Source organism: Microtus oregoni, unplaced genomic scaffold (assembly GCF_018167655.1).
Source record: "Microtus oregoni isolate MIOR12 unplaced genomic scaffold, Mior012 000021F_ref0000039, whole genome shotgun sequence".
NCBI lineage: Eukaryota > Metazoa > Chordata > Mammalia > Rodentia > Cricetidae > Microtus > Microtus oregoni.
Window position 1 is genome coordinate 38,286,871 of NW_024543080.1, and position 16,473 is coordinate 38,303,343.

At 37.2% G+C, this 16,473-nt stretch overlaps 1 protein-coding gene across 2 annotated transcripts in view; it reads right to left on the reverse strand.

The window, feature by feature from the left end:
* Positions 1–4,579: 4,579 nt before the first annotated feature.
* The window catches only part of Stim2 (stromal interaction molecule 2), a 127,315-nt gene continuing 115,421 nt past the window's right edge, over positions 4,580–16,473 (reverse strand). The window contains exons 8-13 of one of the 2 annotated variants that reach the window (XM_041671467.1): positions 16,069–16,236; positions 15,805–15,828; positions 15,302–15,402; positions 14,824–15,062; positions 10,826–11,099; positions 4,580–6,426 (exon numbers count right to left, since the gene is read on the reverse strand). In XM_041671467.1, coding sequence (XP_041527401.1) covers positions 5,949–6,426; positions 10,826–11,099; positions 14,824–15,062; positions 15,302–15,402; positions 15,805–15,828; positions 16,069–16,236 — 1,284 coding nt within the window. In that variant the 3' untranslated portion in view covers positions 4,580–5,948. The remainder of the gene's footprint in view (positions 6,427–10,825; positions 11,100–14,823; positions 15,063–15,301; positions 15,403–15,804; positions 15,829–16,068; positions 16,237–16,473) is intronic. The other variant, XM_041671469.1, reaches the window with a different exon arrangement.

Genomic DNA, 16,473 nt, shown 5'->3' on the forward strand with positions numbered 1-16,473 from the left:
TTCAGAATGTGCAGTGCTCTGCATGTCAGATTTGGCTGTAACTTGGATGAAAAGAATTTCTGTGCTGCATGCTCAGTCTCAGAAATAAACTGCTGAGTGCCGCTCCTACCTGGTGGCCCCAGAGCTAGCACAAAACGGTACGTCCTCCATTCTGAAATTTTCCTGACTCAGCAGCAGGAAAAAACTGGCTGTTTTAAAATGCCGGCTTTCTAGGCTGTCCCACCATCGCGATCTCTGTCTGGATCCTGCAGGAGACAGAGCTTTTGAATGGAGCATTTGAAGTAATGTGCTACAATTTGTTTGATGGCAACTAGACTGCTGTGTGCCTAAAAGGGGGACATTGCATGACGCAGCTCAGAGGCACAAGCAGCTCCGCCATGCTAGTGGTGCAATGTGCAAGGATCAGAGGCACAAGCAGCTCCGCCATGTTGGACTGGGCGGGGCCAGCAGGCAGTACCTGTTTTTGACCTAGGAATGTCACAGCTTAGATTCTTAAGTGCCTAGTGATTTAAAGGTGCAAATCAAAAGTTCTTCTGGATAGTAAAAAATTGCAGATTCACAATAGGACAGATTCAGACCACTAAATGAGTCACACTGTTGGATGAATGTACATAGGCTTGGGAGAGAAAAGAAAAAGAATATAGAGAATAAAGTTAATGGTTAAAAAAAAGGTAAAGTCTTTAAAAGAGACAGAGTACAGACAGTTAAGAGATTAAAAGAAATAAAGAAAAATAAGCCACGTAAAAATGGAATATTCACAGAGAGTCTGAATTATATACATTGTGTTTTCTTTAAAATTTTTGACTGTGAAGGAGCTAAGTACAGAGAGACATTTCATTACATGAGCTGCCAAGCTAAACCAGAATGGATATAAGGGTATTATGATTTCAAAATTTGGGTCTAAGGATATGATGCTTTGGAGAGGGTCTTCTTTTGTTTTCACAGAGGACCAGACCCTGTGGATTGCATCTATCCCAATATGGTATGATAGACCACAACCTCCCGAAAAGTTCCTGTGAACACCCTCAAAAAATTACTTCACTCAACTGCCAACTGAGATAAACCTGGCACACAGGTTACACCCTAAATGACCTGATTAACAGTGCCCCCATTCAGCAGGAAGCAGTTTGGAGAGAAAAAAACTGCGCCCATGTTCCCAAATATGGTTTATAAACGTTCTTTAACATTTAAAGGGGGATATGATATAGATATGAATAATTTGTATTAGTATAGATTTTGCTTTATTGATAGAGATTTAAGGTCAATTTTGTTATATGTATATGCATATTTCTGCTATTGATTAAGATTTTGTGATTGTGTAGTTCATTAAAAAATGTAATGTATAATTAAGAAATAGGTTAATGGATAATCATTAGTAATGGTCAAGCTTGTAGTCATGTTAATTAGATTTTCTAGATATATAGAGATACATTTCAGTTAGATAGACATTCTTCATATCTTTCAAAGACTGCAGAATATGGCATTTAATGTTTTAATAACTTAGGGTTTTTCATGACAATGAGACACTCTGCTCCTGGCAGCACCAATCTACTTCAAGAAGAAGATGGGCATCGAAGAGGATCCTTATGGAGTTTGATAGCCATTTGGGCAAGAAACTGTTCTTGCCTGGACTGTTGCATAAACTGGACAAAGAGAACCCGCAGAGACAAGACTGCTGAACTTGCCTAAAGGTGAGATGGTCTTTCGGGGTTCCTGATTCTTGAAAGCGTCTGCGAGACATTCTGCAGGACACAGCAGAAAGTGACTGAACTGTCTTTGGAATTTCCTGCTTGATGAAAATGTCTGCTGGATACTATGGGCCTGAAGGCTGAAGATGGATGCCCCAACGGTACAAAAGAACTTTGGGTGACTGTACAGGCAGCAAGATGTCTCTGTCATTTCTAGAGTTTTCTTATTTCTTGTTTACTTAGGTAGTATTATATCCTTCTGGAGTCTTTGATGGAGTTGAAGAATGAATAGATAGTTATAGTTTTCCTTAGTTATGATAAATGATAAAATAGATATAAATATTGTAACTGTAATTCTTGCTTGATAACTGTTTTGCTATATGTAATTTGGCTATGTTAAAGTTAAAGCCTTCCTTTTTTTGTTTAAACAGAAAAAGGGGAAGTGATGTGGGAGTGTCATATATCAATCTGTTGATTTCATTGGTTAAGCAATAAAGAAACTGCTTGGCCTTCATAGGTTAAAACATAGGTGGGAGGAGTAAACAGAACAGAATGCTGGGAGAAAGAAGCTGAGTTGAGGAGTCGCCATGATTCTCCCACTCCAGGCAGATGTAGGTTAAGATCTTTCCTGGTAAGCCAGCTCTTGGGCTACATAGATTATTAGAAATGGGCTAGTCCAGGTGCAAGAGTTAGCCAAGAAAAGGCTAGATATAATGGGCCAAGCGGTGTTTAAAAGAATACAGTTTCCGTGTAATTATTTCAGGTAAAGCTAGCCGTGCGGGCAGTGGGGTGCTGGGGACGCAGCCCTGCTGCTCCTATTTCAACAATTGTTGTCTTCATATTCTTGTTTGCTTATAGCACTGAGGGGAAAATCCACCTCGGCTATAGAAACCAAGTTAAGATTCTAAAGAGAAGATCAGCCAGACTAAAACTTAAACTTGCTTTTTTTCTTTCACGTACTTTTAAAATAACAATATATCTACATTAAACAAAAACTTAGCTCTATTGTTAAACAAAACAATAGCTGTGATAACCATGTTTGGAGGACTCAGTGCAGAAGATTTAGAAAAACACTAGATCCTTAAGAACTTAATGAGGAAAGAAGGCATGAACAGCAATTCACTAACATAAAAAACACAGGCTAACAAACCAGTAAAAACTGCTCTCTCTAGACATTCTTTTCCTACAAAATTAGTGAAGCTTTAACAAAATAGCAATTCAGAAATCAATGTAGTCAAAGGGTACTCACACTCAGTATCTTGGGGAGAAGATGTGAACATGGCTCTAGGGCAAAGAAACCTTAAAAAGGTTACCCCCCAAATACATGTGAGACAAGTCTACATATGCACATGTATGTAGATGTAAACTAAAATATCTTCACGTTTTTCCTTTACACGTCCTTAAAGTACACTATATGAAATCTGTATTGATGAGAATTTACACAGTATTATTTAGACATTAAGAGCAGTACTCTCTACCACTAACTGCATGTCCTTAACAACCCACTAATGTTCTGGGCTTTCCAGTCTTTGGGAAACCGTGACTAAATGCTGCTGCTGCTAATGTAGTTATTTTACAGGTTGGTATAAAAATTAGACCATGTACTACAGTTTAAAACAGTGCCTGGTATAGAGAAAACTCAACAAGTGTTTTAAATGTTTTACAGGTAATAAATTTGGCAGCAGTCTAATGTTTACTGGCAGGCTGTTTTAATGATAAAATATATTATGTTAAATGACAGATCAGTGTTTTAAATAATAATATATTATATATTATAGTACTAAATGACAGGATTTCTTAAAAGATAGTAAATCCATACAATGCCATACTATTAGTCATTAGAATGTTATTTGCAAATAATTTTTAATATTGGAGAAATGTTTGAGCTAAAATTGAAAAGGCATGATATAAAAATGATTTCAACTATGTAAAATATATAACTATTTTTAAAAAGTATCTAGCAGAAGGCACCTCAAATACTAAGAGCAATTCAGATAGCAGAATTTAACCTGCATGCTGTGGTTTTCTTCTTCATCCTTCTCTACCAGTAATCTTTTTCTTTTTCCCAAAAGGAAAAACCAGGAAAACATCATAATTTTGAAAGGCTAAAGGGACAAATGTATATAAAATTTATAGAAATGCCCAACATTTTATGTGTGATGTAATACAGAAATGTCTGTGGTTTTCCAAAACTAAATTCTTTTCTGTGGAATTTCCAAATACTGTTATTAGTGCAATAAATATCTCAACATCCATCAGTGAATATCCCTTGGTCGGATCTGTTTATAAATGTGTAATCCAGTGTGCACGATGTACTCTTTTCCTAAAACCGCTGACATTCTCAGGCCAATCTCCCCAAGTCTCTACCAGGTTCTGGCCTAGAACGTCCTATCAGCAATATTGCAGGACAAGCCTTCTAACAACACACCATGCTCCAGTAGCTTTGACCTTTTCTATCCAACAAACCAAAAAGCTCTTATCTCTGCTGCAATTATCAACGAGAACTTCTTCTGTCCAGTCAAGAGAAAGACAAAGCAATCCTATTCACTCCGAGAGCTTCCAGAACTTTCTAATTCTTTGAGCCCTTTCAGTAGAGCTCCAGAGCTGTTTCTGAACTCCATCTTTCATATCACCTTGCCTTATCTGCACAAAGTATCTTCATTGCAGACAGCCAACTTCTGTTCCTAGGAGCAGATATGTAACCATGTAAGCATCAGCCTCTGTGGATACCATCTAAGACCCTGACAATGTTACCAACAGGACCAATGGAAATAATCACAAGCCACGGGAGATCATGATATTCAGCTTCTTAACAAAGCATTCCTCAAAAGAACACCTCACTTATCTACCAACATCCCCATATATACAGCACTGAGTTAGGTATTATATTAGCCACCGCCAAAAACATTCTAGTTAACACGTATCAGATTTCACCCAAGCACACATCCTCATTGCATTTCCAGATAATTCTGAGTGAGGTTCTAAGAGCTGAGAAAGAGGAAACTGAAGATGTTCACGTGCGGTTGTTCGATGTGACACTGCTCTCAGGCTGGTCTTTCACACTTTACAAACTGATACAACGCAATCTAAATGCACCATAAATATATATTTGTTAATCTTGATATTAGAACATTTAAACATTTCAAACTACATAAAAATATGACAAACAATATAAAACAAAGAAATTTGTTGACAACTTAATTCCAAAACATCACTATTATACTGCAATTAAGCAACAGGACAGCTTACATAGCTATTCAAAGAACAGTGTTTTTACTGGAGTGTTATCAACAAAAATCAGCACAATCCCACATAATAATGTCTCCAATTTATTATCGTTTCCACAGTATAAATTTTTCAAACCATAAATCCTTTGCATTTATTCAAAGTCTGTAAACAAGTGCCTGACTCCCCACCCTTGCCTCAGTTTAAGCATGTGAATGTTTTAAGTCCTTCGATCAAGTTTTAACTCTTCCACTTGTATAAGGAATCAAGAGCCTTCTCCTTTACATTATTTATATTTTATCATACAGCCTGCAGTGCAGTAAATCACAGTGAAAGCCCTGGGGAAAACAAAACAACATGATCTTTACAGCAGGACTTGAAACTTTATAATAATAAATGCATTTGAAGAAGCGTCCCATAACAAAAGTGTGGGTTTTCATTTCCAGAAAGCAAGTCAATTAGAAACTCTAGTTTCTACTTAAAAACCCATTTTGATCTAAAAGTGAAAACAGTCCCCTATCCACAGTCATTTTATAAACTCTATACAGTTTTACTTGCAGAGATTTTTTTTTTCCAGTCTGGAAAACAGTAGTGCAATTAGTTTTACTTCTTTTAAGTTATTTAGTCCATGATGGAAACAGCTCTGTGGAAAGATAAGAAGATATTCTGGTAAACAAGAAATTTTTGCAAGCCCATGCTGGCTTACAGTCCATTAAAGCTTGTAAGTCCATAGCGGCTTTCAACAGAATGCTGTGTATACATCACTAACATCAATGCAGAAATAAATAGGTGGAAATAACTGTAAACTGTCTCCTCTTGATGACTCTTCAGTAATGTCTGACTTGATGAATTGATGGTATAGTTTGTTAAATCAGCAGACAGTAGACAGTTGCCCTTACGGACATTTCCACTATAGTATCAACTCTGGAAAGCCCCAATGGAATTACATTCCTAAAATTAAAATAAAAACGGAGTGGAGGGTGGGAGATAGAGTTCACAGATGCCACTTGAATGGAATTCCATCAAGTCATTGAGTCACTTAGACTTCTTCTTGAAAAGGCTTTTGATTTTTGATGGCTTTTTGCTTTTCTCGCCATTGTGACAAAGGTCATGTGGGATGCTGCTGATTCTGGAAACATTCGAGACTTCCTGAACTGGCTTGCTGTCATTGCCAGCTGAGGAACATGATGTGTGTCGAGGTTTAGGCACCGGGATGCCACTAGAAAGTTGGTTCATGCTACAGGATTTCTCCAAGATGCCATTGTACACTTTGCTGGCAGGACTGAAGATCATGCTCTTGGTTTCTGTCAGACCCACACACTCAGGGGAGCCCCGGGAGACATCTGCTGTTACTGGCGAATCTCCCCTGGAGGAATCCTCCAGGGAAAGCTCATCTCTTGATACCTTTCGAGAAGACAATGTTTGGTATATCTCAAGGCTTGAAGGGGGAGACTGTTTCCTCCCAATGGAGGAGTTTAAGGAGTCACACTCTGAAGCTGTGTCCTGTACTTCCCTGAAGAAGACAAAGGGAGAACACTTAGATCAAGATGTTCATAAGAGTAACAGTGAACATTCTAGTCAAGTCAACTTCCATTCACTAAAATCCAATTACTAAAGGAGATATGCTATAATTATATGTAGAGATAAAATTGAAAAGTTTTCTTGTACTATAGCATATTATTTCCATGTGCATATGTGTGTGTAACAAAGAGAAACAGAGAAAGAGAGAGGAGACACACACACACACACACACACACATATATGTATTTGTGTCGATATCTGCATGTGTGCATGTGTGCATGTGTGGACTACAGACCAACATGGACTATCTTTCTTGACTGCCATCATGTTATTTTTTGAGACAAGATCTCTCACCAAATCTGGAACTCATTAATTCAGGTGGGCTGACTGGCGAATAGACTAGAGATCTGCTTGCTCCCATCTCTATCCTGCTGGAGTTAGACAAAGTGTGGCATGTACCTTACATTTACACAGGTTACAGGGACCCAAACTCGGCTTCTAATGCTCATTAGCAGACACTGCATGCATTGACTGATCCTCTCCCTAGCCCCAAACTTGTTTAGTTTTGAGATAAATTATAACAATCAAACAACATAATTTAATTAAATTATGCCTTCTAACATGTGAATTTTGAGTTTTCCTAAGCCCTTCTGACTTTTGCTTTCCTTCAATACTCTTTTTCCTTCTGAATCATAGAACTGAAGTATATGTTTGAAAGATGGAGTTTTAATCACTATTTTAGTGTTTAGTTATGAACTTGAGGAAATATAACTTTCTGAGGAAGTAAAACATGAACACAGCACTAAAATAAAAGCTCTACCAAGTTTCGTGGAGACAATCTGCTAAGGTACACTGGAACGGATAGGAGATAAAAGGCAAACATATGATGCTATTTTCCAAGAAGGGACATTGAGTAAGTTTTTACAGAATAATCTGTGAATGTTTCCCCACTTTGTCTATAGTAAAAAAGAAGATAAATAAAACAGAACACTAAAGTTCCTAAGAGTCACCATCAAGACGACTAGCCTCCTCTGAAATATCACAAAGCCATGTTCCTTGTTAGAACCACCACAAACTTGCCCTAAATGACTCCATGACTTCCTCATTAGCTTCTCGGCTTCTATTCTGGTGTCTCCCTTTCAGCAACTTTTCTATACAGCCACTGAAGTAACCCTAAAAGCTCAGTCACCACATCACTCACTTGCTCATGACTTTCCACTGTGCTCCCTCAGATATAATCCAAAGGCCCTGCACATCTATCGAGCCCCTGGCTATCTCTCCAACCATACTCCCTCCCTCTGTTCCAGAACACCCTTCCTGTTCCTTCACCACACCAACCTGCAGACTTCCTCAGGACTCTGCACTGTTTCTTCTGCTCGAATATAACCCTCCCATTGCTCTGACTGGCTTCTTCCTATACTTTAGATAACTACTACCCACCCAGAGAGGCCTTCCCTAACTATCCTATATAAAATTATAAAATGACATTTCCTTTGCTTATCATCTATCATGGCCTAGTAGCAAAAATGGTATTTTCTACTAACTTCAAAAGAAAAAACCCTATTAAGTCTAGGAGATCTTATTAATAATTGTATTCTCTGCATTGTAATTCATGGCAACCCCACAGTGAGATCACTAAACATGTACTGAATGAAGAATGAATGAAATCCTGAAGAAGAGGAACTATTTCTAATTGGTTTCTGCATGCACTTAGTAGAACTCCATTAAAGAGTTCTTTAAGAATAAAAGGAAAAGTCAAGGTAAAATTGAGGAAACAAAATCAGAAAAAAACAGGGCTAAAGACAGAACAGCAAAGTAAAACCTCACAGGATAATGATCTTCCAGCTGGAGCTAGCCTAGGGTCATCTTACTTGCCTTGGGAGCTCAAGGTATCAAGTATACAAGACACAGCAAGGACTAAACTCATTATTTATAGAATTAAACAATCTCTTACAGTGACTGGTCTATGACTACTACCATTTTCATATTTATACTTGCTTACTTCTGACAATTATTCAATTGTCAGAATTATTTCAATTATTTTAGATATACATTGGATTGCTGAACTTACATACTTTTTATTTTACTCATACTATATATGTAAAGGGTATATTGTATGTATGTACATTTATTTATTTTATATATACATATATCCATGGCTCAAATGTGGAGGTCAGAGAACAGCTTACAGGACTTGTTTTTTTATAAACAGTGTGGATCCTGGGAAGTGAATCAAGGCAACCAGGCTAGGCAGCAAGTGCCTTTACCTTCTGAACTATCTTACTAACCTTAAAGATTTTCTTCATACAACCTTCCATAAGAAACATTATCTCCTAGCCTCATAAAGGTGTAATGTGAAAAGAACCACCAATCTCAGGAGACGTGGCTCCTCCCTCCTCCCCTAGTCCTGTTGTTTTCAGTTGTCAACTTCACACAAATCATCTATTTTCTCTAGGTCTCAGTTTTCTTATATGCTAAAGTAAGAGATTTTAATTTATCTTTAATGTTCTATCTACTTCTATCATTCTAATTCAAAAATGAGCACTAATCAAATATACTGCTTCTTCCACACAACTGATCAGATCTGCACCCAGGTACTGCACAAATTAAAAATAATGTATTTTTAAATGCATATTCTTTGTAGCACATGTTTCCTTTGGAATTGAACTTAACCTATATACCATTTACATGAATTTTTAAAATAATTTTCCCTGTGGTAACATGTAAGCAAACACATGTATGTTTTATGAAAAGATATATGTTTAAAAAGAAAAAAAAGACATCCGTGGGTGAGGGCTAGCTGGGTGTGCATGTGTATACTGTGTAGAAGGCTGGCTTCACAGCAGACAGCCATCATGAATAAAGCAGCCCAGGTGTTCTGACGTCAGATTCCTCTCATACTTAGGAGGCAGCTGTGAAGTTTTGACATGGCATGTGAAACAAGAGCCTAGCATTCCCAAGGTGGAAAGGTTCTGTGGGGCAGGACAGCTCCCCACACTTTCCAGAAGCCACAGAAAAATCTGAGAGTGAAGTCACACTGTTTGTGACTGTGCTTATACTAAAGACACATAAAATGCTAATTATAACAGGCTCCTCAGGGAAAGGAGCACTGAATTCTCTACTGGAAACTTCTAACCCTAATTATTTCCTTAGGAACAAGCTTCAGAGATTATCTACTAATTAAAAAATAACTTTTACTAGGCAGCGAAATGATGATGAGTGACAAGTGATCTGACGGTAATATCACCATGTGATAGCTAGGAACCACCCTGACCACCATGATCGGTGCTGACATATGGCAAAATCAGCAGTTTTTCTGTCACAAGCAGTACTGCTTGTGAAGAGGAATACAGATTAGAAGTGAGCTCCCCACAGTAACAGACCTCATGGCATGCTGGTGCCCTTAAGACAGAATGGAATGCATGCAGCTATACTCACTGTGGCAGAGAAATTAAGTAATGAATTTAATTTACTTTTATCATTCTCTCCATTAAGTTCTCAACATCTTTCTGAGCACTGAGATTACGATACTGCCTACATGCTAGTAAGCAACAAATTATTTTGAAATTTCAATCATATTGATGTCTCTTTATATGCAGGTTTACTCAAGTCCAAGATGTCATATTTTACATACATATTTTCACTTGACAAGTCTATGGTTGGAGACCCGAGCCGACTGCATTTGTTAGCATCAATGCAGTTACACCTCAAAAAGCTCCGGCAGCCCAGTGACAAGAGAGCATCTCCACTGAGTTCTGGAACTTCACAGGTCACCCAGGGGTCCGAAGATGAAACACATACTAAGGCACCAGAGTCACTAATATTCATAAAGATTATTATTCAGGCAAGCAGCTCAGCAAAGGCAGGAAATACACAAGGCAAGTGTCTGCTACCAGCATTAAATATTAGGTCACCCAATAAGGACAGGTGGGTGGTCTTTAGAAACTGAAAGCAACCAGATCCTGTGCTTAGAACAACACAGAAACAAGACCTTAGCAAGATACCCACAAACTGAATTCTGCCACAAACACATGAGATTCAAAGGGCACTCCAGATTCCACATGAGAAAGAACTTAGGCCAGCCAGCACCTTGACTTTAGCCTCTGATAGCCCGAGCAGGAAACCAGTCAGCCTAGACGTGCACTTCAGATGTACAGAACTGGAGTGTCCATAAATAGGTGTCATGTGAAGCCACTGAGTCTGTGAAAGCTTGCGTAACACAGGATACACTGCAGCACTGCTGCCATTACCATACGCTTAGCCCCACCCTCCGCAGTTATTAACAGCCAATACCATTATCATACGCTTAGCCCCATCCTCCGCAGTTATTAACAGCCAATACCACTATCATACGCTTAGCCCCATCCTCCGCAGTTATTAACAGCCAATACCATTGCTTTTCAGCAGTGAAGTAGATGGCCTCCTCCTCCTCTTCGTTCCGATACAGAGCAGGGCAACTTGACACGGACAGGATGTCTGGATCTGGGGAAGGTAATGAGTGCTGGGGATGCTGGGCATGGTGAGGAAGCCGAGGGTGGGATACCAGCGGAGCATGGGGAGGAAGCTGAGCTCGCTGGGACTGTGGGGAGGATGGCACAACGCTGCGACGAGAGCGGCATAAACTACTGCTTCGGGCTAAAGACCCAGCAGGTTTAGACACGGTCCCTGAAAAACATAAGCAAATGGAAACACTCATAACCACCAATGTCCCTTGCCCCTTAACTGTCTTCTTACAAATATGTACACAAGAACTAATACAGTAAAATATCAGATTTAATGTTTATTCATGTAACTATATAACAACTGCCATTCTCTACCACCTATGGAAAAATTAAACAACAAAAAAATTAATGCAAATATAATAAAAATGATAACAGGTAAAACTAAAATAAAATGCACATTAATGTAGTCTTACTGTAAAAATCTGATACTACTAAAAACAAAGACTTAAAAAACTTTATTCAAAATAACATTTAAATTTAAAATCAACATAGCCTCTTTATAAGGAATGATAAACTATTTGTGAACACTATACTGAAGCAGAAGGAAAAAATAGTATAAAGTATCAATGGATAGTCTTTGACATATCACATGTTTGACCTTTAAGAAGGTTTAAATAAAGATTGTACAGACAGTCTCTCAGCTGAAACCAAAGCTTGCTTCCTAAACACAGATCCTCAAGGACTAAGTCTCTGTCTTAGATCTCCCTGCGTTTACCGCAAGCTAGACCCTTGCATGTGGAGCAAACAGATTCGTTCCGTTTCTTTCCCTATGCTAAAGCTGCCCAAGAACACCTTTGTGCACATTACATTCCTCAGTGACAGCAGCAGGACAGAAGGTGCTGGCTGGCATACTTTATGCCTGCACCCTTTATAAAATGGGTTCTTTCTGAAGCTCATGCTATTAGACAATCGAATCCTCAGACTGCATGCCAATGCTTTCTTCCCTGTCAGTCATTCTTGCTCTAGCCAAACCACCCACTCATCATCAATGTGAATCATTTCACTTCTAAGACTCATCTGCCCCTTGACCAATCAAGAGTTTTGACCTCTTCTTTGCCTTCCTGTATATTCTGATATCTTGACTTGCCAATCATATTATGGTAAGCCACAGAACAAGAAATGAAATAATTCTCCTAGTATCAGAAATTATATATTATCTAAACAGAAACTCTTACAATTTGATTGAGGACAAACTTCTCACCAACAACCTCAAAGCACAATGGAGAAAATAAGGAATCAAACTGTTATCTAGTTAAACTATTATTTCCCAGGAAACGTTCAGACACTTTCTGCCAAAGACAGAATTTCTCACTTCTAATTTGCTTAACAAAATACTAATCAATACTATGCTTTCAAGAAAGAGCAAAAAGGAGAAAAGAAAAATAAAAAAAAATGATAAACAGAGACGTATATTTAAATTAAGGCCAAAAAGATAACAAAAGTGAAGATTCTGACAGTTTGCACTTCAGAGGGCACCAGAGAGCACTAACATGCAAATGACGAGTCACTGAAGTTCAAGTTATGGGGCACCCTGGTTGTCCAGAGGGAGAGAGAAGGGGGAGGGGAGAGGAGAAGAGTGTAAAAACAAAGCACAATTAAGAGTCCTGGGATAAAATAGATCAACAGGCAGGTTCAATATCTGCACTAAATATCCCCAAAATATAAAGGAAATAATACCACACAATTCCCAAATTTACTTCTGAAGGAGGAGGAGTAATTCTATTCTCTATTCTTCTACTCACAATAAATGTATCAACTAACAGTTTCTGAATTTTCCTCAGAATTACAAAGATTCACGTATTAGAATCTTTTACTTTGCTCTTTTCATACAACAAGCATACTTCCAGAAATAATAATTTCAAACACAACTAACACAAAATAGAGACCACCAAAGAGGTATCTAAAGGAAGCACCTTCATCCTACCTTAGACGCCATTCTTATGGCATCTAATAAACACAGCCTTTGTTTTTACAAGGTCCAGAATTTAGGAGCTTTTAACAAAGCAAAATGGAGTTCCACTGTGTGGCCACTAGGTGGAGGCACAGCTCTCTAAACCTATCAGCAATCAGATTAATTTCTAAAACTTTCTGTTAAATTTCAAACCAGCTCTCGTACGTTTTCATATTTATAATTATAAATGTCCACGTATAATATCACATTATTTAAAACATATGCAAATTATTCACACTTAGTATAAGTATTTTCTTTTAATGAAACAAAAAGTTTTGCCACGTCAAAACTCTTAAGTGTTTCTAAAACAGGCAATAACAACAACAAAAATTATAATAATTAATAGTGGATCATCATCAAGTACAATATTATTCATAAAAATTACATATTTTAAAGAAAAGCTATTTTAATAGGTTTAGTATTTAAATAAATACATATATTATTTATGAATCAGTGTTATATTAGGGCATATATACATACAAATAAACAAATAAATAGAATAAACTAATTCAAATCACAAGTCCGATGCAGCTGCAGCTATCAACACCTCGCAGCCCAACTGTTCCTCTCACCCGCTCTGCTCTAATCATGACTACTGCTTCCTCACTTCACTGCACCATAAACAGGATTAAAGGCAGAGAAATGACAGAAGCATGGTCAATGGCTGAGAGTTAGCTGGCAAATCAAAGTTTGGTTTGGTAGAAAGTGTTTTACTCAATCAGAACTATTCCAGCAGTTTCAGGAAAGCTGTAACAGTTAAACAGAAAAAGTCAAAACTAAACTTACGTAGGCACGATGACTCGATTGCTCTCAAAACGTAAAATTTTAAGTTTTCAGTTAAGCAAGGACTAAACTAATACACTTGTCCATTTTTCAAAACTTTGTTCTATTGACACTGTAAAAAGTCACAAATACTGGGAAAATGGACCAGGCAAGAAGTAATAAGAATAAAGAATTTAACAAATAATTTCTAATATAAAAATTGCAAATTAAAAACATCTGTAGCTTTGCAGAAAAGTCAAAAGTTAAAGCATTCAAATTTTATCTTACCAAAATGTTTTTTCATAAAGTAAAACTCAAAAACATAACATACAACTAAGCAATCTAATACAAACAAAAGCTTCCTTTGGAAAGAGCTACATTCTAGCAAAGAAACATGCTTGCACACATATATAATCCTAATACTCAGAGGGGTAGAGCTCGAGGCCACCCTGAGTCATCTTAAAACAACTAGAAAACGTCTTACTTATTTATATGTATATACAATGTCTTATATAAATGTATATACATATCACATCTAAGTTTTATAAACAAGCACAGTTTTTGTTAAAGGCAAATAAATTCAGTACTTCATGATATAAACAGAGCAGGGTAACACTACTAATAAAAGAACACATTGAAAAGCAAAACAAAAATACTTACAAAAAAAGTCTTGGGAATGGAACAAATCATAAGCTGACCAAAGAGTCAAGAGCTGACTATAGCAGAGTTAGCACTCAAACCCAGGCTTCCAAAACCTTGCCTTACTCTTTCTTTCTACTGTAGTTTTCTATCCAAGTTCAGCATTTCATTTACATAACCACTGGCAGTCATTGTTGTATCCAATCCTTTTTATGTAATTCTCCCATTTCAATTTAATGATTAGTAATGGTTTAAAAGCAAAATCCTACAATGAGTTCTATATGACAACTGCTGAAATAAAAATATGTGCTAAAATATGCAAATTAATCAACTAGTCATGCTTCTTGATAATGTGTATTTCTAAAATAGAATACATACCACATATATAACGAATACATATGAGAATATATAGTATTCTCAAAGAGTAAAATAAATATTAAAAAGAAGTAAAAAAGAGTACATTTCCCCCATAGACTTCAAAGTACATCATTCCTAAAAAAAGCATGTTAGTAACTTCTTTGCTGAACTCACATACCTGGGAACTGTGACACTATTGGGGGTGTGTCTTCATCTAAGTCATCCACGCCTCCAGCAATAGGGTAGGGTGGAATGGAGACTCTAGGCATCACCACCCAGCTGTGGTCAGAGTACAGAGAGGAGGTGAGACTGGGGAGCCCAGAGTTGTGAGCTATCTGAAAGCCACAGATCTTCTCAATCTGCTGCCAACGAAAAAGCCGCTCTCGCAAACACGTTGTCAGCTCAGAGAGTGCTTTCCTGAAAGGTCAATAGATAAATTACTTATTGCACTGAAGTCTTGAATATGACATTGAAATAAAGGCAATGACAGGAAGAAACCCATGGAAATTGGCTGATCTCAAGAAAAAATCATCCAGTTTCAGAATTAGTCTAAGTTATGCCACTGTGTCTGCTTCTCTAATTAAATATACATTATCTACACAGTACACAGCTCAACACTGTAGACGGACAGACAGACTGGTAAAGAGCATTCTCACTTGGCTTCCAGAATCTTGTGGTCTACTTCATCCAGGGAGGAGCTATGTGCAACATGCAGGGTCCCAAAGACTGTGCTTCTCTTCTTTTTAATTTTTTCTGCCTGAAAACCCAAAAGGATAAAAATGAAGCTAGGTTTAGGAAAATTACTATTTACAAACTAATAAAGTTGATTTTGGTTTTGACTGTATTAATAATCATAAAACCAGTAGAAAGTTATTAGCCAAGATACAGACATATTTTCAAAATAAGAAAACAGATGAGAAAGAAAGCATGCTTTCCTAAGTCAAAGACATTTAAAGCTTTGTTCTAGAGTACTGTTTCTCTTATTTCTATAGCTGAGAAAAAACAGAATCTTCTATTAGAACTAATAAAGAACATTAACCAAACCCTATTGCAATGAAGGTTAGTGAGAACTATGCACTTTTCCAGAATTCAGATTAAGGCTTACTCTTATTCCACACAATTTAATAACAGCAAACACGAGTGTCTAGGAACTACTAACCTGCATCAGATAGGAGGCAGCAACCTGGAGGAGAAAAGCTCTGTATAAAACGTTTACAATAGTGACAGCAATGACAATTTCTCAAGGACACTAAGATAATTTTGCAAGCTATCCATGCACTTCTCTAGAGAGAATAATTTTACTTTAAATTATTTAATTACAAGAATTTATTTATATGGCAAACTCTAATTTTAAAAAAAGAACCTTCAAGAAGGCTTCTACTGAAGTTTTAGTATTCCAATTAATCATGAAATCAGATAATACCTCATCCTTAGCAATGGCTAGCTGCATCTCAGCATTCTGTCTCTTAATATTGTAGTACTGTACTTCAACTTCATGTGTTAGCTGAAGCCATTTCTGAAGCGCATCGGGAACAGACCAGCTGCTTCTCATCTCAAACTCCTTTTCAGCCTTTTTTAGAGCCATGCGGACCTGGAAGGACAAAGGGAAAAAAGCCACAAAGGAAGAAAAGACTGAAATAAATGTTGATACCAAAACAAAAAGAAAAACCAATTCAATTATGGATTTTACAAAAACCTTTTAAAGTCACTGAATCTAAATGTACTTTTTATATCAAAACTGTAACTGGCTTTAATGGCATTCTAAATTTACTAAGCAAAGCTAAAAAGTCACAAGTTAGATAAGGGCAGGAGTCCACACACATATAAA